This window comes from Eleginops maclovinus, chromosome 21 (assembly GCF_036324505.1).
Source record: "Eleginops maclovinus isolate JMC-PN-2008 ecotype Puerto Natales chromosome 21, JC_Emac_rtc_rv5, whole genome shotgun sequence".
NCBI classification, from domain to species: domain Eukaryota; kingdom Metazoa; phylum Chordata; class Actinopteri; order Perciformes; family Eleginopidae; genus Eleginops; species Eleginops maclovinus.
In genome coordinates, this window is record NC_086369.1 from 530001 (window position 1) to 552997 (window position 22997).

The window sequence follows — 22997 nt, forward strand, 5'->3', positions numbered from 1 at the left end:
GTTGTTCTCAAGAAATTAAACAATAAACTGAACTGCATAAACTGCAGGATTGTACTTTCTGACTCCAGCTCCTGGATGAGTTGCTGTCTCTGCTGGACACATTTAGCACAATATTCTCCTACATGTTCCACATTATCTGCACTGTTACATACACTACAATTACCATCAGCATGTTTCTAGTAGCTACTACTTAACCCAGTATGCCCAAATCTCATCCTAGAGATTATGTTTTCCTCTGGAGTAGTTCTAGATGTTGACCTTGCTTCACCAACATACCCTGCAGTACTTCCTCCCGGTGATAGCAGTGCTCCAATCATTTTGCCATTTCCTCCATTGGCCTTGACTATGGTCTTAATTTCAGCCTTACTAAAACGTATATTCATGGTGATTTCAGATGACTGTATGTAAACACTGCTTCTTCTTCGGTGGTTTAATAGCAGTAGGCAGACAGTGAGTAGGTGCACTACCGCCACCTGCTGAGCGAGTGTAGAGCAGCAGACTGGCAGGAAATGAATAATAAAAACACTAAATAAATAAATAATTGGAAAAGAAAAGAACAACTCTAAATCCTCTCTATATTGTCGGTTGCTCTTAAGACTGATTACTTACTCTGACGTCCACACGAAGTTTGACACCAGCAGTGAAACCACGTGACCGAGTTTTTAAAATCAACAGATTATTATTTATTTACATGTTTTAATACGTTGACAGTATTAACTAAACCCTTTTATATTTAATAAGGAAATGTATGATTATTATTTCAACTTTTACACCTTTTAAAAAACTTTAACCGACTCTGAACAAAAGAGGGAGGGTGTCAGGTTTCATGACGTCACTCAGGTAATGCTGAAAGGAGTGTTGAAAGGTGCGTTCACTGGCTGGTTTGAATGAAAGCAGTCCAGCAGGAAAATCCGCCCCAACACACCCGCCTGAAAAACACCTTAAAGTAGGACACTGAGGCCGGGAGACACGAAGCTGTTTGTACTCTGAAAAGCTGCTAGAATGAGTAAAATTGCGAAGTTATTCAAAGGGAGCTCCAGCTCCGGTTCTTCCAGCTCCTCGAAGTCCAAACACCACCGGTCCCGGGGAGGGCCTTCCCCGCAGGAGGCCATCCACAAGCTCCGGGAGACGGAGGAAATGCTGACCAAGAAACAGGACTACTTGGAGAAGAGGATCGAGCAGGAGCTGATGATTGCCAAGAAGAATGGCACCAAGAACAAGAGAGGTAAACATCTGCAGGTGTTTAAGAGTCAATATGGAGTATTTTGGACACGTTTTAAGCAGAATAGCATAGTGAAACAAGCATTAAAAACATCCCAGGTGCAGTTTCTCAGTGGTGTTAAGTATTGTACAATTCTGAGGGACTTGAACTTGCATTTCCATTTCATTCTACTTTATAATTCTACATCACTATATTCAAAAGGGAAATCATGTTATTTTAGTGCACTGCAGCTTTAGAGGTAAGAAAAAACAGTCACATTCTTTAAATATTTGACAAAGTCAATCAGAAATGTGTTTATCTACAACAGTGAAATGCTAGTTGATGCGACACTACTATATAGGCAGACCTTTTATATAAACATCATTATAAACACACTCAAAGGACATTTTCTGCACTTTTAAGTAACAACAAGTATCCCTTATTTATAGGAACACGTTGATTTTATTTTAAGGATACCTGAGCAAAGTCACTTTCGATTTCAGCCGTGAGTTGGACAGGTTTGCAACAGGTGAGAGTTAGGGATTAAATAAAAACAGCTCTATTATTTCCCTGTGCAGGAAACAGTGTGTTTAATCCTGTGAAAGGCTTTATTGTCGTATGCACGGAAGTGTAGATATGGCAATGAACATCTGAAGTCCCGGGCTCATCCAACAATGCAACCTGAACATATATAAGACAAAACACAGATACAAAAAGAATAAAAACAGAGCAGAAACAGAGCAGAGATGAAAGAGTGCAGATGAATGTCCAGGTAATGCAGGTTCCTGTTGAATCACCTCAGACTATAAATAAACCCAGGGAGAAACCTGGTGTTGTCTTTGTGAACGCCCAGCAGGAAACAGCGTCAGATATATAATGTGACTCTCCCTGGTCTCTGTCTCAGCCGCCCTGCAGGCGTTGAAGAGGAAGAAGCGTCTGGAGCAGCAGCTGACGCAGATCGACGGCACCTTGTCCACCATCGAGTTCCAGAGGGAGGCTCTGGAGAACTCGCACACCAACACAGAGGTCCTGAAGAACATGGGCTTCGCTGCCAAGGCCATGAAGCAGGTCCACGAGAACATGTGAGAGAACGGAGCAGAAAAAATATGATCTGGGGTTTGTTTTTATCTGCGGTGTGTCATCCCTCTCCTCCGTCTGTTTCCAGGGACATAGATAAGATAGACGATCTGATGCAGGACATCACCGAGCAGCAGGACGTCGCCCGGGAAATCAGCGAGGCCATCTCCGGACCTTTTGGAGAGACGTTTGACGAGGTACGAGAGCAAGATTTAGTTTCATTGATAGGAACACCTGCCTTACATTCAGCATAAAAACACCGTAATCCTGCTGGTAATCTGATTACTTCCTGTGTTCTTACTGGTTTCCCTGCAGGACGAGCTGCTGGCGGAGCTGGAGGAGTTGGAGCAGGAAGAGCTGAAGGACAACATGAAGAGGATGGGAGGATTACCCAGCGTGCCGAGCAGCAAACTGCCCTCAGCGAGACCCAGCAGTCACAGAGCGAGTAAGAGCTGAACTGAGTATCAGAGGAGGGAATCCTGCAGTACTCAAATACTTTGACTGTAGATATGTTTGTATATCTGCTGTTTATTTTCATTTGATTATTATCGTTTTGGTTGGACAAAATCAGCAATTTCCAGATGTCCTTTTGGGGTTTTTATTTTTGGGGGAATTTAATACCTTATTCTTAATCCTTTTTTGAAGCGTTGACCCCGGTAATTGTCCCGTAATAATCTGATGAATTCTCCTTCTCTTTACAGCCACCAAGAAACGGGTCGAGGACGACGACGACATGCGGATGCTGGAATCGTGGGCGACCTAATCTCTCTGAGCTAATTTACCTCTCTCTCTTTTTTAGCTTTATTAGGGAAAATGAAGAGCATTATATCATTAAGCTTTTCGGTTTAAAAGCCACTTTACAGGTGATATTTATTAAGGAATTAAGTGAAGGATTAACAGAAGTTTAGAGGCGTTTCCTACTTTCTGTTGTTGTTGTTGTTGTTGTTTTACAGCTTGCACAGAAAACACCACATTAAAATGAAGATATGAGATGTTTCTAGATGTAAATAAAGTCTGATTTTGCATAAATATTGTAAATAAAAACCTTTGATCAATGAACTAATCTCCTACAGTTTGCCGAAATCTATCGTCTTATTTATTATCAGTGTCTTGCAAATTGTTTAAATTGCAAATGTTAAGTCAATTTCTAATGTCCAAGAGGTGGAAAAGTACATTTAAGTAAACATAACAATACTACAGGGTGAAAATACTCAGTCACAAGTAAAAGTATTGGCATAAAACATATACTTTAGGTACCAAAAGTAAAAGTACTTTTCATGCAGAATAAGGATAATATAATGTGGAAATACTCAAGTAAAGTACCTACACTTCTATTTTAGTTCAGTACTTGACTAAATGGACTTTACACTACAGCACTGCATATATACAAGACATTTAAATCCACTTAATAATCTATATTTTCACTTTTAATCGCATGCTTTTACTCTGAAAGAATAACCAGAAACCACGTGATTACATTCCGGTTAGCTTTACTGTGCTTTTACTTTGAAAGAGCTAAGCGGAAGCCCTTTGTTTTACATTCCAGTTAGCTTTATCACCCTGTTAGCATTGAAGGAGGAAGTCTCTTTTCTGCGGATTTAAGGCAAATTAAACCTAAATAAAACCTACTTTAGCGATAAAAACAGACTATGGACGCGAGTAGGAAGCCTCAGACAGAAGGTGAGACTTTAAAACTATTACATATAACTTTAAATGATTAACTACGTGTCAAATAATGAAGGGAGTTTCCGTAGCTGTTGAAGTTAGCATTAAGTTAAAGTGTTTACAGTGAAAACAAACTCTTCATAAAGTAACGACTTTCTTATATCCAGAGGTGTAAAGTAACTAAGTACATTCACTCAAGTACTTCAGTGTATTATCCAGGTACTTCCATTTGATGCTACTTAGTACTTCTCCACTATAGTTATTAAACCTAAAATATAATTGGAGCCCTGTCTGAAGCCGGGACATCAAAACTACATGTTCTGTCTGTGTGTTTCTAAACACATAAACAGCTTTAAATACTTGTAACAAAATGCGTCTCAAGTCAAACTATTCAAGTATTTCAGAAGTACTTTTCGTTTATGTTCTTATACTTAGCTACTATAGAGAAGCAGTTCTGCAGAGGTCTTTAGAACATTTAGGGTAAACCATTAGATATTGAGAATAATAGCCTTGATCATTTTATTTATGTGCACCTGGGTCAGCCCTTCCCTGGAATAAGTTTGTGTGCATGTAAATGGTAATAATAAAGAGCTTTTTGAACATTAAGTACATTATCATGTCCCAGGAGAGGCTGTAATTACTGATATACACCTGAAAATGAGCAAAATAGGGCCTCTTTAATAAGTGTGTACAATTGTATGATTGATTAATTCACTTTAACCCAGATTGTGGCTCATGTAGTCACACTTTGTGTCCATTTTGTGGGAAAAAACTTAATTAACCACTACTAGTTATTATTAAATGTGTCCCATGTTAGAGACTCAACGATCAATTAGGGCTTTATTAATTGTAGTGAGTATAATAAACGTTTTCTACAGACACCCCGGGACCAGAGGAGAAGGCCAGGCAGGCAGCGGCTGCAGTGAAGGCTGCGAACCGTTTACCTGAGCTGCGTCTGGTGGTGCTGGGTTGGAGGTGGCCGGGGAAAAGCCTGACAGGAAACACCATCCTGGGGAAGGAGGAGTTCCATCTGGAGCGAGCGGCTGAGTTCTGTGTGAAGAGACAGGCGGAGGTAACCATCACCACAGTTTATCAGAAGTCCTTTATCAGTCCTGCATGTATCTAATAACTCTCTCACAGGTGCTGGAGCGGCAGGTGACGGTGGTGGACACGCCCGGCTGGTTCTCCGCCCAGGACACTCCCCCCTCCTACAAGCAGGAGTTGGTGCGAGGAGCTTCCCTCTGTTCTCCCGGTCCTCACGCCTTCCTGCTCGTCATCCCCGTCGGCATGTTCACCGAGGTGGACCGGCAGTGCATCGAGGAGCATGTCAGCCTGTTCGGAGAGAGCGTGTGGAGGCACACGATCGTGGTGTTCACTTGGGCGGAGGTGCTGAGGAACATCTCCATCGAGCGGTACATCCGGCGGGAGGGCAAGGACCTGCAGTGGGTCCTGGAGAAGTGCCATCGGAGGTACTTTGTGATCAATAACTGTATATTCGGAGAGCACCCCCAGGTGGGCCGGCTGCTGGAGAGGGTGGAGAAGATGGTGGCGGCGGAGGGAGGGTTCTACAACTCGGAGGAGGAGGTGGTGGTGGAAGAGGAGAAGAAGGAGAAGGCTGTGGAGGAGAACCAGAACAGGGAGGGGCGGGAGCTGGGAGCCCGGCCCAAACAGAGCTCAGCGCTGAGTCTGTCCAAAACCGTGGAGGCGCTGTCCAGTGAGTGAAGAGCTCAGACCCAGTTTAATGTTTCTATTGTGCTGCTTCCTGTAGGTGTTAGTGCATGTCAATGGTCTGCAGTGGCTAAAATCCCTCCAGAGTGTAAAATAATCTCTCTCTTGTAAAAATGTCAGAAAATGCTTTTTTTGCCTCTAAAATGTGGAGATGTAATGCTTTTCTCTGATTTATATCAAATGAAAGAGGATATTTTTGGGTTTTGCACTTACAAAGCAAGACATTTAAAGACGTTGGTTGGATTTTGAGAAACTCAGATTTTCCCTCTTTTTTTTGGCGAAACCATTTCAGGAACTTTAACGTGTCACAGTAGAGCCACTGAACACCAATATGAGCAGACTGTAGAATCTCTCTAACGTAAAACAGCTGTTTTAATGATCCCTGTGTTTGATTCCAGATTAACGGCGACCAATCGGAGCGCTCGGACTGCGAAGCTGCTTCCTATCGGAGGAGGATTCCACTGAAAGTAAAGAAACGGTGGTTTTAATTTATTTTTTAAATCAGACTGATTATTCATGATGTTCTTCACTGTGACGAGGCCTTTTATTTCATGCTCTCCTCAGACACCCCCCCTGTTATAGAGTAAAGGGCTGTGTGAAGAGGGTCTTATTAACGCTGTTACACCTGCAGACGTCTCCCTCTGACCTCCCGGCAGACTGCACTACTCCACTGTTACTTTAATTAATAATGTTTATATTCTGCCGCTGGGATCCTGTAACTGAGTCCTGTTTGTTGTGACCAAACTGTAAATGCTTTTCCTGTGCTTTTAAAGCCGGTTATGGATTATTATTGTTACCTAAATGCATCTGTAACGTGTTCCTGTCACCATGTGGAAGCTGAAGGATGAGTTCTGGTCATAGAATAATCCTTTTAGTGTCAGTAATTACCTTTTAAAGCATTTAAATTGTCTATTTTTGCAGGTTTTTAGTGTTAAAAAAACATAATATATTTGGGGTTTCTGGAGCTAATTTGACAAGATGAGATATTTCCAGCTGTCTTCTGTGGCTTTAGGGGAGATTAATGGTTGTTGTACCCCTATTTTTACATTAAATATGACCTTTTATTGACCAAATGATTCAAAGGTGGAAGCACCCTTTTTTTTTTTACACACATTTTTTGGTAGAAATTCTTAATAAAACTGGTGTTGTCAGACAGTAACACCCCTACTCTTTGTTTTGCTGTGCTGCACTATTATTAGATAGTCAGCTGCTTCGGACACACACTCCGATCTTTTATAGGCCTATGGTAGCTCACTACACACACCAGCAGTTTCATGAAGATCTGGTGAATCGTTTCACTTTAATCCAGACAAATCATGCCTTAAACTGAACCATCCCTCTGCTTCAGACCGGCCTCAATATCAATTAACTGTCAATCGAACTCTGTATTTTGCTTTATTAACGGGGTGTAAATCCGGTACTAGTATAAATTACTAGAGTGGTTTAAAATGACTTCTTAAGATGTCTCAGATCTGTCCTCCTGGCGCTCAGGAGCTGCTGGTTTCTGCTCAAACCATGGAATCTGAATCTTTATAGCTGACATGTTCTTTAAATGCAATGAGGCTCCTGATATCCAGGATTTATGTAAATGGTCTGCAAAAGCTAAGCATGAGAGGGTCTCTTTCAATCGACTGACTGAAAGCCTTCGATAGGAATCCTGTAGAAACTGTCCGTCAAAATGTGCATGAATGTATTTATAGAGAGCCGATTAGACGCTGGATGCTCAGATATGCAGTGAAGGCTGCAGACCGGTTCAACATGAGTGCCTTTGCATTGTTTTAAAGGGGTTTGGGGGTCATAGGGTCAGAAAACAGCAGAGTTATCCACTAAAAACAACCAGGTCTCTCTGCAGCCTGTGAACCAGGTCCCTCTGCAGCCTGTGAACCAGGTCCCTCTGCAGCCTGTGAACCAGGTCCCTCTGCAGCCTGTGAACCAGGTCTCTCTGCAGCCTGTGAACCAGGTCTCTCTGCAGCCTGTGAACCAGGTCTCTCTGCAGCCTGTTAACAACGTCCCTCTGCAGCCTGTGAACCAGGTCTCTCTGCAGCCTGTGAACCAGGTCCCTCTGCAGCCTGTGAACAAGGTCCCTCTGCAGCCTGTGAACCAGGTCTCTCTGCAGCATGTGAACCAGGTCCCTCTGCAGCCTGTGAACCAGGTCTCTCTGCAGCCTGTGAACCAGGTCCCTCTGCAGGGATGAAGGGCTGATTGTCTCTCAGTAGATCTGCTCTTTAGAAATGCACTGTCTTCTTTTAGGTCCAAATAAATATATTTTTTGACCAAACTGTTGTTTCCTGTTCCTTGAATGACGGACAGTCTCTTAAATCTACATGAGGTGATTTATCACACCTGCACCGACAGATATATAAAGCTTAACGAGATCTTTATTAAAGAGAGATTCATTTCTTAATAATCACGTTTTTAAATTAAATGAAATTATTATTATTTAGATGTATTTAAAGTATCCAAAGTAAAACAATATACTTTATTTTTGATGTATTAATTGTTTTTAATGTTTTACATTTATTTCTCATTGTGTATTGTTGGTTCATTTTAAAAGACTACCAGTTATTTTTTATTATTATTTTCTATTTAATTGAATTTATTTGAATTGACCAACTGTAAATACATAAATACTATATTAGCAGTAAATCCTCATAATTGTGAAGATGGAACTAGGGACTATTTCGCTTCAAAAGGAAATTAATAAACCTTTAAAATGGTTCCCAGCTAATTGATTAATTGATATCCTGCCTATGAGCTTCTTTATGACGTGCACTTACCGCTAGTCGACACTAGATGGCAGCAGAGCCTCATCCTTACGCGGTATCCCTGTAAACAGTGTACGGTTCACAGCAGCAGCCCAGGTGAGACCCTGCCTGTAACAGACTCATTAAGCTGATATGTGTTTGGGACTGAAGTTCAAAACAGTTCGCTTCCATTCACTTATATACGATATGTCTATGGCGTATAGGAGTATATTTCGGATTGAACCATTTACACAGACAAACAGCTGATCAGACACAATACAGGAGAGGGAAACCAAAAGGCCTCTTTATGGATTAACGAAAGGCTAACTGCTATCTGTGCTCCCTCCTGGCTCTACAGGGGTATAATTCTCTTTCATGCTTCTAAACGGTTGATATTTTCCTTTTCCTCGCCTCTTGCTGCTCCTGTTTGTTGTCATGTTATCTCCTCCTGAATCTGCAGGGAAGCAGTTCTGCTGTCTGCAAGCATTTCTCTCTGTCACGCTCTCTCTCGCAGGGCCGATGGAGATGATTTAAAGTCTGAAGTCATGGCAGGTAAATAATGCATAAAGGGTTTGAATAAAAGCATGACATTATTCCAGGATTCTTGCTGAATATAGCCACGTGATGCTGGAGTGATTTCTGATTTTAACAACATCGTTTATTATTTCAAATGTAATCAAAACAGCAGTAGTTACAGAAGTTACAGACGGCTATGATGCGGAGTGATTTGTAGTCTCGTGATGAGTAACCTGTCTCAAAAACACCTGTTTATCGTCATCAGAGGTAGGGAGGGGTGAAAGGGTCCAGCCTCTGACAGCGGATATAAAATACTCTCAGTTTCAGGTGGTGTTCAACAAGCAGATGTTACTCTCTGCAGACCCTAACCCTTTGTCCTGATACCCTCTGCCCCTCTGCACCCCTGCCCCCCCCCCCCCCCGTTCTCAGACAGCGCTGCGGAGACGAGTTATGAGGAGTCTGAGGGTTTGAAAAGCAGCCATTTGTACAGAAAAAAGACAGCCAGAGAGCCATTGATTTGGTTTGTGTGCGTGAGTGCTGCTGATTGGTTACATTGTGTTTAAATGGAAGGTGTCAGTTAGTTAAGCCCCGCCCCCTTTGTGTATGTTGCTCCGCCTATTGAGCTTTTAACACGTGCAGATTATCCAATTAAATTTGTGGTTTTAATTTCAGTTGATCTGACGCCTTGACAACTTCGGGACTAACGTAGAGAGGTGCAGCGATGACCTATTTTTGTACGCTTAGCTGGAAGTTAGCATTGTTCCATCGGCAAAAATGAACTTCACGTCACCCCCGCTAAGCTAAAGGCAGCTCAATTTAGACAGACCAGCGTTTTTAAATTCCAAAACAACCAAAGAAAACTATTGACTTCCAGCCGAAGGGACAAGAGGGGTCTAAATCGCTGACTCATTGCTTGGTTATAGGACTCATTCCTGCACCACTATTGTCTGAACCCGAGTTAAGTTATGGGTTTTTGTATCGAACAGCGGTGCAAATTGATGGTGTTTTATGGATGCTAAAGTGAAGGCAAAGAGCTGTACTTATCCGGTGTTAATGAATTCATCGTTTTTCTCTCCAGAGCGTTGAGCTAAATATCTGAAATCAAGATGTGATTAGTCTTTGGTCTGAATGTGACGACGATGAGGCGTTTATAAAATAAATTGTATTTACAGTGTCAAAACCAAACGGGTGTCGGCTAATATTGCACGCTTTATTTTTCAGTAGAAGTCCAGGATCTAAAATGAGTCTACAATCATCGGTGTGTGTCTCCAGAGAGCGACAGTAGACGCGTGTGTGGAATAGTATTCACATTGAAGTAAAAAAGTAGAGAAAGAAAGGCCACTGATAAAAAACAAGAAAGGTTGTACTGCTGTGAGTTACCTGCACCTGCACCTGCACCTGCACCTGCACCTGCACCTGCACCTGCACCTGCACCTGCACCTGGCCTCGGTATTTACATTACTGGGATGATGGCGACACTGGGAATAAAACCTCACACATCCTCCCCATAAAGCAGGCCGATATCCACTGTCTCCTTTAGAACACACACACACACACACACACACACACACACACACACTTTAGAAAACACACTCAGCATACGCACACTCACAAGCGCCTGTGTTGTCGTTTTGCATCAGTACCACGAGTCAGGAAAAAAAGTGCAAACTGTAGCCGGGGACCAATGGCACGGAAGGAAGGAAATAAAAACCGGCCAAAAATATACAGAAATGGAACCCGGGATGTAAGGGAAAGTACGGGAGAGGATCCGGCCCACACGCCATTCTTTTCCTATAGTTCCTACTTTGTTCCTCAGAATTGTGTCTCATTGGGACTTCTCTGAACGCCTCCTTTTTACACATTATTTCCTCAGTATTCAGATTCAAATCTCAGGAAACTGAAACCTCTTTTGGTCCGACCTGTGTCCCTAATCCTCTTCCGTAGAATAGCGTGCCCATCACCCAATAAAAAAAACACTCAAATGAAACCAGACACACTGACCCCCCCCCTCCTCAGAGTATCGGGTCTGTACAGGTAGATGTGCCCCCCCTGTGAGTGGAAATACGAAGGCCGACCCAGTCAACCCACCGAGTGGAAATCTCTGAAAATATATTTTGTATATTCACCCTGCGCCCCTCCACCACACAGTGTCCAGTCTATACAATACATGCCCCCCCTCCCCCCTCCCCCCGTTCATCAGGCTGGTCTGGGGTCCAGGTGTCTCTTACTGCTGGTTCCAGTCCGAACGAGTCTTTATGTGCACAGATCCTGAGAGGGGGGGCATCCCTCAGCACTGATCCGACTCCATGAAGATCTCCTTCTCTGGGCCCACCGGCTCCACCTCCGCGTATGCTGGGTGCCCCGAGCCCCGGCGGAACTTCATGGCCGGCCACCTTCTGGGACGCCTCTGTGGGGTGGGGGGGGGGGGGAGACACTGTGGTGTGAATGCTGCAGACTTCTACTGAAACATCTGGAGGAGTTCTGGTCAATATTTTGACAAGAGGAAACACTGCATACAAGCAGCTTTGATTTCACACACACTCTTCATGCTGCAGTGTGTGCTTTATGAGAGTGTGTGCACCAAGTTGCATCACCCCCCCCTCTCAAAATCCCAATGCACATTCAGGATAAGCTGTCACACTGGACTATCTGCAGGTTTGCGTGCTAAACGCAGCTCACTCCCCTGATCCCAGTCTGAGCTCACCTCGATGAGGAAGAGGCTGGCGGCGGAGGTGGGGTGGTGGTAGACGTAGACGCTGAGCAGGACGCCCGCCACCATGAGGAGCATCACCAGCAGGATGCCGAGGATCAGACCGGTGTGGAGAGGTGGCGACTTCCTGTCTACTGAGCTCTCTGCAGGAAGCACTGAGGGAGAGGAACAGGCTGTTATTCTATATTTAAATGCATTTTGTACAGGTTTTTCTTTAAGCTGCCGCTCTATGTTCGACCCCCAGGGGGCACTCATCATTCATCAGCACTTTCCTGTCTAACTTTTTCCCAAAAATGCCATAAAATTTACTTAATTAACGCCAACATTTCGCTAAATATCTGGACACGGAATCATCGATTTCAGTGCCACATCTCCTCCAGCCTCGGTGCTTTTGTTCCAGACGTTCAGAGACTTTTTCTCCGAGCAGATCCACAGTTTAAACTCTGAGGTCTGATTAAGTATTCATGAGCTTTCTCCATCAAGAAGTAGGAGTGAGCAGCGAGTCGAGGTCAGCAGCACGACTTCCTGACAAGAGAGGAAACAGAGAGTCTGTCCTGCAGAGAGACGTCAGAGTGTGTGTGTGTGTGTGTGTGTGTGTGTGTGTGTGTGTGTGTGTGTGTGTGTGTGTGTGTGTGTGTGTGTGTGTGTGTGTGTGTGTGTGTGTGTGTGTGTCATTAAACTGGACATTGAAAAAGGACAGAGGATGGATGTAACCCTCTGTTTGTCTCTGTCAGTCGAAGCCTCTTATAGTCTCATGGAGAAGGAGGTTTGATATTTGTCTTCTGTCTTCCTCAGAAAGCGATTTGTCTCCCTTCAGAGTTACAAGGGGGGGGGGGGGGGACTGAATGCTGAACAAACAGCGGGATGCTAGCAGACACAGCTCTGCAGGAGACAGAGTGTTCATCCTGAGGAAACATCCTCTATAGTGGATCTAACAGGTTGCATCTGAGTCCTTCTCTGTGAGTAGAGTACAGGAGCGTTCAGAGCCGACGTGAATGCTAGCAGCTCTGCACGTTAGCACGGCGATGCTCTGAGCTATGTTTCAGCGCTTCGTTTAGCGCTTAGCATAAGTGCTGAAAATGTGAGGTGTTCAGTCATAAAGCACCGACTGAAGCTCTGGAGGACACAGCACCAACGTTTGGGTTATCCTGAGGGACCATGAACCTCCATGTGCGGGATCAATTAGTGCCAATCAATTAACAGCTGTAAGGTACGGGGGGGGGGGGGGGGGGGGGGGGGACCAAAAGCATCAAGAAATAATATGTACAGACACAGAAAATGACACGTCTGGAGCCAATGACCCAGAGAGGATGCTAATGGACACACACACACACCCCCACATACACACCCCCCCCCCCCCCCCCCCCCCCCCCCACACACACACACACACACACACACACACACACACACACACACACACACACACTCACCCTGGTTGTCTCGGAGGTGCAGGGCGATCTTGGTATCGTCTGCAAGAGACAGAGAGAGGGAGATGTCAAACGCATTAATCTGTGTTTCTCTCCCCCCTCCCCCTCCCCCTCCCAACATGAACATTTACTGCTCTTGAAACCTGAAGAATAAATGATGGGAAGATAACGGCTCAGCGTGCATAATTCAGCCGTCTGGGGTTAACATGTGAGTTATGGAGATGTGGCATGACCCACTTCTGCAGCGGATATGTTTCACTGAAGGATTCAACTGAGGGGGATCTCCCATTTCAATTTGGGAAAAAAGAGCCGTTGCAGGAGGGTGTTGGGCTCTGAGGCGAATCAGTGAAGGAGATGTAATGCTGTAGAGCGAGTCAGAGCGAAGGAGGTGTGTTAAAGCCTCTGTTTAGAGTAGAGAAACCCTGGTGTTTTGTGGGATTTACTCGGGTCAGAATCCGTCTTTTTTGCTCACCAATCTGCAGATATGAGACCCTGATTTTGCGTTAAAGGTTGAAAATGCGTGGGAATGTGTACCCTCAAAGGACAAGAAGAACGGGTTTATCACAGACCTTGTGTCCCACATATCTATCCAAAAACTTGAGAAAAAGTACAAAAATGCTAACTCATTTCCATTCAAATCTGTCACATGAATTGGCTCCATTTCTCTCTCTCTGAAGAGAACGTCGGAAAAGACCCCAGACATCCAATGCACGCCTAGCTGTCACTGATCTCTAATAAAATGCAGTATTTACAAAGCTGCTAGTTCTGAACGGGAAGTGTGAAAACAGGCGGCGTTTCATTAAACCTTCCTAAGTATCTGAGCAGTTCTGCTGCCCGTTATGCTCGCACTTTAGTTCAATGAAAGTTGAAGAACGCTGATGTGGAAACCAGGTAGCATACACAGGTTAGGCATCTTTAAGCCTCTGAACGAGAAACTCCATGATGGTTTGCACAAGAACAGACTGCGTTCTGAAGGAGATCTAAACGGTCCATGTTGAGGTTCCTGCAACACACACACACACACACACACACACACACACACACACACACACACACACACACACACACACACACACACACACACACACACACACACACACACACACACACACACACACACACACACACACACACACACACACACACACACTCTGAAGGATTACTGGTGTGTTTCTGAACCCGCGGGATGATGAATGTCGGAGCGATGGAGGAAAGGTCGGCGGCTCCTCGGAGAAAGTAAATGCCTTTTTGTGACGGAGGAATCATGGAGAGAGACTCTGTGACGGATTAAAGACCAGCAGCGACCCGGATAAGGGACAATAATGTACTAAAAACTCAAAGTAGATCCAGATAAAGCTGTTTATTTCCATGTCTCTGAAATTGCAGTTTCCTCCTTCTCTTCCGTCAGTTTTCCCCTCATTTATCCACAAAACCCCAAAGGAAGCTAAACACAACGTAACTACATCCCACTAGTGTGCAGCTAAAACCTGATCTATATCTATTCTCTATTGTTTTCTAAAGTAATGTACAAAATGCAACATGCACAAGCTATGTAATTGCATTTGACCTCTTTTTTACAGTCAACTTTTAACCGTATCCATCTCGTAACACATCAAAGGAACATACGATCAGTGTACGATTTAAAGAGCTATTTCTGACATTTAAAGGCCTCAGATTCTTAATTACTATAATTATTATTAGTCATGATAAAGGCTCCTTCATCACTTTCATTGTTCAGGCACATTTTTGAATATTGCTAATATTTCTTGAACCATTTCTACTTTTTGTGATTATTTTGTTAAAAAGGGGAATAAAGTGAACCTCGGCGCAGTAAATCCAGCCGAGTCGAACAGAACAAACATTAATGAGAGTAAACAAACTCTACATAGTCTTAGGGTTATTCTGCGTCCAGGTTAACCTCCTGCTGGGGGGGCAGTGAACCGCGTGCTCGATATGTTACAGAGAGAGAGACGATGCTTTATTTTTCTCTCTACAGGGCGTATGTTATACTTTATGTAAAAAGCACATAAAAATGCCCCCATCCTATATTTACTTAATTATTACACAGCCTAGTTGAATACTCGATGTTGATTGGTCAATCTGGACAAGGACTACAGATCGTTGCTAAGGACAACAGACCGTTGCTAAGGAGGACAGACCGTTGCTAGGGAGAGCAGAATCCTTAGCAACGGTCTGTTCTCTTAGCGACGGTCTGTTCTCTTAGCGACGGTCTGTTCTCTTAGCAACGGTCTGTTCTCTTAGCGACGGTCTGTTCTCTTAGCGACGGTCTGTTCTCTTAGCGACGTTCTGTTCTCCTTAGCGACGTTCTGTTCTCCTTAGCGACGGTCTGTTCTCTTAGCGACGGTCTGTTCTCTTAGCGACGGTCTGTTCTCCTTAGCAACGGTCTGTTCTCTTAGCGACGGTCTGTTCTCTTAGCGACGGTCTGTTCTCTTAGCGACGTTAAAGGAATAAATGTGTGTTTTTTGTGTTTTTTTTGAATATTTAACCTAATTTATTAAAGCCCCCCCTCTGTTTGACACTCACACTAAAACAACATCACAGTCTCAGATCTTTCTGTTTCACCGACTAGAAAGATCCACCAAATATAAAAGGAGACGTTGACAGCGAGAGAAGAGCTCTAAGAACCTCACTTTCCGCTGTGTGACAAAAAGCCGGCGCTCGATCTAATATCCTTATCAAACTGGTGAAGCGCTGGAAGCTAATGCTCCGTAATCAATCGGAGAAACCAGTAAAGAGCACCAATGGGATGGGGATAACAGATCCATCATCGGAACAAGAGGAAATACAGATTGATGATCACAGGTTTGAGTCGCTGCGTCTCGTTTATCCTGAGGAAGTTGGGACAAACACAGCTGCTGGTTCCACCTGTGGGCAGCTGTGTTTGTAATGACAGATAAAACCATTAAAACCAGTAAAGGACCGCGCCAGAAACGCCCTTCGGTCCACCAGAGAATCCATCAAACCTGAATAACAGCTCACGATATGCATCCTCTTACCTTCAGTGGGAACGCTGGTGGGGGGATGGGAGGTGGAGGCCGTCCCCCCCGCCACAGTCGCCTCTCCGATCCTGGAGGTTGTTCTGGAGACGACGGTGGTGGTGAAGGGGTAGAGGTGGGTGGTGTCCATGATGTCGCACAGCTTGTCCTTGGTCTGGGGGAGCAGACCCAATGATGAGTAAAACAGACTGTTCACTATTTGATAATTAAATGTATTTAGCTTCATATTTCACCTCATCTGGACAGCTGTTATCCACCCAGTCCTGGCGATGGCGGTCGAAGCCACTCGAGCATCTGTGGGGAAACCAGAGGGATCTTAGACGTATGAACAGGTTGAGTATTTGGTCAATGCGCTCTCATTTCAGCATATTTTAATAAGTCTGCTGTGTCTCAAGCACAGCTGCTGGTCAGACTGCAGAGTAAAGCTCAGACCAGTTAAGGGGGACATTAGCCATTTAGCTCGCACACTCAGCCATCTTATCTAGCTAGCAGGTGATCGTTAGCTATCTTCTTTACACACTACTTAACGTTTGATATCTAGCTAATGAAATGCAGCTATTTAGTTAGCTATGGCCGAATGTGATTTAACTATGAGTTATGAGTTGCTAAGGAGAACAGACCGTTGCTAAGGAGAACAGACCGTTGCTAAGGAGAACAGACCGTTGCTAAGCAGGACTTTGTGCAGTGAAATCAATCCGCACAAAGAAGTTCCAGGTCAATTTAACGTCAGCTGTGGACAGCCATGTTTATTATAGCCGTTCTTGTGAATTTATGGGATGTATTTAACTTGTTTTAAGGACGCTCCCCTTCTGTTTGACTGGCCAGCCTCGCAGTGTGGACGTTCAGATAGTGAGAGTCATTATAGAAACCGACCCTCACACCTTCAGACCTCGCTGTAAATCCCTAAATATCATTCCTCCGGATAGAGTAATCACATATTGGTGATCTCACGGGTTGGTTTGTCACCTTAAATGTGTAATTCCTGAACAGTTCATTAATAAAACCTACAGCAGTTTTTTGGCATGAAAAGATCCACACAGCTGGGTACGCTATACCAATTACGCTCTAAAATCCTACTTTTGACCCTCTGCTGGTCCTGTAGAGTCTCTGTCTTCCTCACACTGATTTATAATACAGTGAGGATGCTTCAGGATGAAAGCACCAGCCTCTTTTGAAACTGGACCCCGTCTGCGGGCAGGAGACATGTGGTACTGTTTGGTCAGGATGTGGGAGGTGCTATTGCCTCCTCAGGATGTTGTTTCTCTGGGAGCGGTTCGATAAGACACGCGACTTGAGGCGTTGTGTGACGGGCGGCTGAAAGAGAAACTCTCTCGGCCTCTCAGATCTTATTTGTACAGTCTGGGGGTCTTTGGGTTTGAAGGTCAGGGGGTCACACAGGGGGGCCTCGGGATGGAGGGTGGTGCTGAGAAATAACCACCAGAGCCGGAGAGGCTAATCCTCCGTGATGTAAACGGATCAGAGGGAGGGATCGCCCACCGGACTCTGCATTGTTTCCTGTCGGACAAATTGAGAAGGTATTCGTCCTTTCAGGGCGGACAGAATAATTCACATTTTCAGGTGTAGCACTTCAGATTTGAGAGGTGCAGGGATGAGTCCTACGCCCAGAAATGAGTCAGCATTGAAGCCCTTCCTGTCCTCTGGTCTGGAGGTCAATGGTTTTCAGAATGTGTTTTTACGTAGGCGGTGAAATCAGCCGTACTAGAAGCTTGTTTTTGCCGAATCATTGTTTAATCTGCCTCCGTTATAGTGATGTCTTTGATGTTATGGCTCAGATTTAGTGCAAGGAAGCTTCAGAGGAATTCCTGACGTCTGGATTTGGTCGGAAATGTACGATTTGACACCAAGATGATTTATTTGGGGCAAATGGAAGAGATGTATTGAAAAATGGCCATCATTCAGTAGTTGTGAGACACTCGACGTCCTCTAGCCTCGTCAGGGTCATCAGGGTCATCCTCCTAAAATATCAGCGCCTCTCGTTAACCCCCTGGTTTAAATTAGCGCCGGCTTAAAGCGCGTTTCAAAGGAAGTGCAGGATACAAAGGGGGGAGGCTGGATATTAGCACAGCTAGGAAGCTAATTAAAATGCAGCTTAATGAGATCACTGCTACGAGCAGCAGCATCTCTGCATGGGGTCTGTGCATCGCTGAGGGGAAACGTGGATGTCGCGGTGCTGCTCTTTCAAATCTCAACGGACTGAAAGTTCTGCACTTTGAGAAAACAAAGAGAAAATACAAGGTAAGTCCAAAATGAAGGTTTAAAGAGGTCCAAATCTGCTCCTTTTTGGGGTTTTGTATCAGTATTTAGTCTATACTTTAGTCTATTTCAAGAAACCTGTGTAAGTGTGCAAGATTTTTAGTTCCTATAGGGGTTTTGCCAGTGAAAAATCAAACATATGTCTTTAAATGTCTTGTTCTGTCAGTGCAAAACCCAAAATATCCTCTTTAATTCGATGTTAAACAGAGAAAAGCAGCAAATACTGGGCTGAACGATTTTGGAAAATATTGCAATTTAATATGCGATTATTTTTCTGTGGTACCAAACTTCCAGCCGTGCACTCTTCTGACGAGCCTGAGGCCATTGTGCAACAGGTTCAAGCGCAGCGTGGACTTCTTTCCCTGCCTGCTTGGCTACGCTCGGCTCGCTCGCAAGTCACGTGACCAGTCAAATGGCAGCCTTTGAAAATCTCGTTTTGTCATATCGCGATATTACCGCAAATGCAATTAATCGTTCAGCCCTAGCACATATCCACATTTAAGACATTTTTGCAAGATAAATTACATTAATCAGTCACACAATGGTTGCCGACTATACTTCTGTGGATTGCTTGGAGGGAACACAGGGAATTGTAGCCTCTGCAGACCATTTACATGCCTTCAAACCTATATAAGCCACCAAAAAAAGGCATAAATCGGGCCTCTTTAATCCAGGAGATGTCAAAAAAATAGTAAAAATCATCCCTTTGATATTAGAATTACTCCATTTGGTGGAGTTAGAACACATCTGGGCAATCATCTCCATAAAGCCGTCTTGCTGTTAGCCTCACACTCCAACATTTATTCAGCTCACACCTGCTCAGTCAGCCTGCTCCTCCCTGCAGTGCACAAACTAAAGATAATATTTGAGCAGCTAAAGAAGTGTTAGCGTTTTCCCCCAGAACCTCCTGACAGCTGAGAGGTGAGGCGCTGTTGTTTAGTGGGAGAAAGATGGAGAGGAGGGATGAAGTATGGAGGGATGGTGGAGCTGAATGCTAAGGAACGTAGCAGTGATGCATGTTTACTGCCCTGATTGATCTGAGGTGATAAACGGTTTTCTGTCGGGGTTTTTGCTTTTTTAAATGCTGCATGCATCAAATAATAGTCTCTTATGTGTGCAGCTCTTTTAGTCTGTGCTTGGAGACTCAAGCTCCAGCAGCAGCTCAAATGTAAACGTTCTGGAACATAGTGACATCACAGACATCTCTAAATTGGTGGGACCCATCACAACAGAGCCTAAACCCCCCAGAAAAGTAAGTCCCACCTGTTGAGCCGGTGGCACCAGCTGCAGTTGAAGTTGATCTGAGAGGAAATGCATTCTCCACAGCTGGTGAACTGCAGACAGGCTGGGAGGGGGGGGGGGGAGAGAGAGAGAGAACAGGTCAGACAACAGACACACAGTCCTTCATGTTGAGGACCCCAAAGTTTAATGATAGAGGTGCAGGGGTCCCCGGCACATAGAAACTGCCGGATGCTAACCTGCAGATGTTGCACAATCAACATTAATTAGCATTTTAGCATATCTTGACAATAGCTGATAAGAATTACTCAGCCAATTTTGGGGGTTGTCCACAGAGGAATCATGATTATTTTGGGCTTTCTATATCCAGTGGTTGCAATGCTATTCATGGTAGTCAAAATCAGTGCAGATGTGGTCTCAGAATTAATCAAAATTAGCCCACAGAGTACAAATATGGCCTTTTTCTGGTTAAAACTGCCATAAATTATCCTGAAAATTACAGAAATGGATTCAGCCTCTTCAATAACCCCCAAAACCAATCCTAAATTGTCCAAATCAGCCAAGCAATTTTTTAGCTATTGTTTGCGTGTGCTAATTAATGCTGATTGTGCAACATCTGTAGGTTAGCATCCGGCAGTTTCTATGAGCTGGAGACCCCTACTATACATTTCTTAGGAACCCATGCATTAACCCTGACTGCTGGTCCTATAAACCCTCCTTACTGGGTAGAGGCATTATCTCCACGGCTGTGGAGTTGGTGATCTTGGTCTTCGTCAGCTCCACGCGATGGTACTCGTAGATCGTCCTCCGCCTGACGTCTACATTAAAGGAAGAAACAGCGATAAAGAAAGAGGAAGCTACCACAGCACTTCTTCATCCCCCCCCCGCCTCAAACGTCAGCCCGCTATCTGGTAAATAGACGGTAGCAATTTCCCCCGAGAGATGATATCAATCAGAGCGTGTGGAGGAGAGGCTGCAGCAGCGAGGCGTCGGGTGGGGGGAGATGGAGCGACTGATTGGACACATCAGCGACTCCCATTGGTTCTGATAACTCAAACCGGGCGACTGGGATGAAACACAGCCTCAGTCAAAGTCAGAGAGGCTGGTTTCTGTCACACCAGCTGCCCGTCTTCACCCTGTCTTCCTGTCTCTTTTCCCTCCTGTTGATCACCTGGTGTCTTGCATGCAAGTGTCCAGGATTTTCCTTTTACCTTGCTCTCCATCTTCCGTGTCCTGCTTAAACAAACCTGAGAGTCACTCTGAATATAATCTAAATTGGATTATTATGGGACCTTCTGCGGGAATGAAAGAGTAACTGTGCATGAATCACCGGAGCAGGCGTTACTCTATAGCACTTGTATTCGCTCGACCAATAACCTACGAAATTGAAATCCAATACGAAGCACTGAGGGGAAAGAAGCATGATTATGGAGGAGTTTCCATGCTCTGCAGACCATTGACATGCACACAAACCTATAGCACACACTAACGGGAATAGGGCATCTTCTGCTTGTGTCTGTTGTTCTTCTCATGTGATGGGATTACACACCAGATGTCTGATCAAAGCAACCTGAGAGTAAAACCTCCTCCTCCTGACTTCCTTGCTCTTCTAGAGAAGGGATTACCGGGGCCTAAAGACTCAGAGGGAGGGGTCACATGGAGGTCAGCTCTCCATCCTGAGGCTGGACTGTACATCTCTCTGGTTTCCCTCCACACAAAGACAAATCTTTCTAACACTAGGCATCATTTCTAAATCGTCCTCTGGGTTTGGCACTGGTTGTTGGCTCTGGGTTTGATTCGCAGCTAATGTTGCATCCATTCCTCACATTCTTCCTGTTGGTTTTGCAGAGCCTTAATCACAGAAACCAGACTCTCCGAATGTCTGTTGCAGCATGCACACTGCAGGACTCATCCTCTATGCAGAGACTAACAGGGCTTTGTGTTTCCTGTTGTGCAACCAGCAGGTGATATTTGCAAAGTGCATGTCCACATCCAGAGCCAAAGGGCAGGATTTACATCGTGCCCCTGTCAGTACCAAGGTCTAATGATCCGTGCAGACAGCAGATGATGCTCGAGCGGGGATCAAGGGTCCTGATGCTGCTCTAATGGGCGGTGGATAGACAGGAATAACCTTTAGGAAGCATGGAGAGGTTTGCTTTACTAGCTCATGGAAGTGCTTTCACTCTGCATGCGGCGGTAATCGGATGAAATGCTGCAGAGAGCTACGTTCTTTTGGGGAGAAATGTGATCATAGATCTGGAAAAACAAACGTCTTCATCTGTTCCTGACCTCTGTAAATGTTCCTCAATGCATGATCAGTCCAGAGAGCTGAAGCCTGTTGCTGGATCTCTCTTATTTGAGCCTAATTATTAGTAACTTATGAAGCTGTTCCCTCTCTAGAGTTTAGGTTCTGCAGCAGCCCCAGTGAGAAGCTAATCGTGCCAAAGCTGGCTAGCATGTTGATCAGAACAACGACTGACATCTGGAGAAGGACACAGAGGATGCTGGGTAAACTGAAGGGAAAGAGGAGAGCTGGGTCCAGATTTATGAGATTGTGAGATCACCAGCTAATGGACGAGCTAGATGTTAGCCAAGAGTCCGATTGCTAAGCTAAAGGCGTTAGCTCGGAGTCAGACGGAGGATCTGGCTGCACCAGGATCTATCCAACCATCAAAGGCTTCCGGACTGCTTCGGTCGACAAGGAAGACACCAAATTTTGGATCAATGAATTAAATGTTACCTCTATTCGTTTTATTACTAGAGCAGGAACACCAGTTGGACAGAAGTTACAAAACTCTCCAGAGATGTAATTTCTCCCAAAAACACCTCAGTCTGTTTCCATCAGGATTTCATCGCCGTGCACACACTGCTTTCATCACGCTGCGTCTGAGGCTTCAAAGACCCGTCACTCAGCAGGACCCAGAGGGAGTCCCTATCAGAGAATCCTCCCTGAGTTGTTTTACTCCTAAGCTAACAGATGTAGCATGCCTCCCCAGGATGACAACGAGCGAAGGTTGGAATCGACGGCGTGCAGATCTCACACAGAGGTTTAAATGACTGAATAAATCTCGCCTGGCAACTCGTTATGACTGTGAATCAGAGGGAGGAGGTCTGTCCTGGGGGTTAAACCATCTGAAGTGTGTGTGTGTGTGTGTGTCCCCCCCCCCCCGCTCACACTTAATGGGGCTAAATTGCAGTGAGTGAAGAGCGAATGGCCGATCTGGAGCGGAGCCCACAGTGGGAGCTAAAGGAAAATGATCAGAGAATTTCCAGCTACTATTTGTATAACCTGGAAAAAGGAACATCTTAGGCTTATTTTGAAACACAACTGCACTAATTCTGGTTCAAATATAGTTCAAAGTTAGTTTCCGGCTAATTTCAATATTAAAATGTTCTAAT

At 44.7% G+C, this 22997-nt stretch overlaps 4 protein-coding genes across 11 annotated transcripts in view; 2 read left to right on the forward strand and 2 right to left on the reverse strand.

The window, feature by feature from the left end:
- The window catches only part of zfand1 (zinc finger, AN1-type domain 1), a 6726-nt gene extending 6308 nt beyond the window's left edge, over positions 1–418 (reverse strand). For both annotated transcript variants that reach the window (XM_063912925.1, XM_063912924.1), the window contains exon 1: positions 277–418. In XM_063912925.1, coding sequence (XP_063768995.1) covers positions 277–383 — 107 coding nt within the window. In that variant the 5' untranslated portion in view covers positions 384–418. The remainder of the gene's footprint in view (positions 1–276) is intronic.
- A 448-nt stretch (positions 419–866) lies between these two features.
- On the forward strand, positions 867–3361 carry chmp4c (charged multivesicular body protein 4C). Its single transcript, XM_063912713.1, has 5 exons — positions 867–1225; positions 2106–2283; positions 2367–2475; positions 2594–2723; positions 2980–3361. Exons 1-5 carry the CDS (start codon positions 1003–1005, stop codon positions 3039–3041), a joined length of 702 nt encoding a protein of 233 aa, XP_063768783.1. The 5' UTR covers positions 867–1002; the 3' UTR covers positions 3042–3361.
- Positions 3362–3775: 414 nt separating this feature from the next.
- On the forward strand, positions 3776–6843 carry LOC134884079 (GTPase IMAP family member 4). Of its 3 annotated transcripts, XR_010168373.1 has the most exons (5): positions 3776–3958; positions 4822–5015; positions 5084–5657; positions 6070–6138; positions 6236–6843. XR_010168373.1 is itself a non-coding variant. In XM_063912712.1 (4 exons), the coding sequence occupies exons 1-4, from the start codon at positions 3928–3930 to the stop codon at positions 6072–6074; spliced, it is 804 nt and encodes a 267-aa protein (XP_063768782.1). In that variant the 5' UTR covers positions 3776–3927; the 3' UTR covers positions 6075–6843. The 3 variants fall into 3 exon arrangements, 2 of the variants coding, with proteins under 2 accessions (XP_063768782.1, XP_063768781.1); XM_063912712.1 differs by having other exon boundaries at positions 6070–6843; XM_063912711.1 differs by lacking the exons at positions 6070–6138; positions 6236–6843 and having other exon boundaries at positions 5084–5665.
- Positions 6844–9051: 2208 nt separating this feature from the next.
- Positions 9052–22997, reverse strand: part of plxdc2b (plexin domain containing 2b) — a 52032-nt gene continuing 38086 nt past the window's right edge. For 3 of the 5 annotated variants that reach the window (XM_063873995.1, XM_063873994.1, XM_063873998.1), the window contains exons 8-14: positions 20321–20416; positions 19623–19704; positions 16319–16379; positions 16086–16239; positions 13072–13110; positions 11636–11796; positions 9052–11338 (exon numbers count right to left, since the gene is read on the reverse strand). In XM_063873995.1, the coding sequence (XP_063730065.1) occupies positions 11219–11338; positions 11636–11796; positions 13072–13110; positions 16086–16239; positions 16319–16379; positions 19623–19704; positions 20321–20416 (713 nt within the window). In that variant the 3' untranslated portion in view covers positions 9052–11218. The remainder of the gene's footprint in view (positions 11339–11635; positions 11797–13071; positions 13111–16085; positions 16240–16318; positions 16380–19622; positions 19705–20320; positions 20417–22997) is intronic. The other 2 variants (XM_063873997.1, XM_063873996.1) reach the window with 2 other exon arrangements.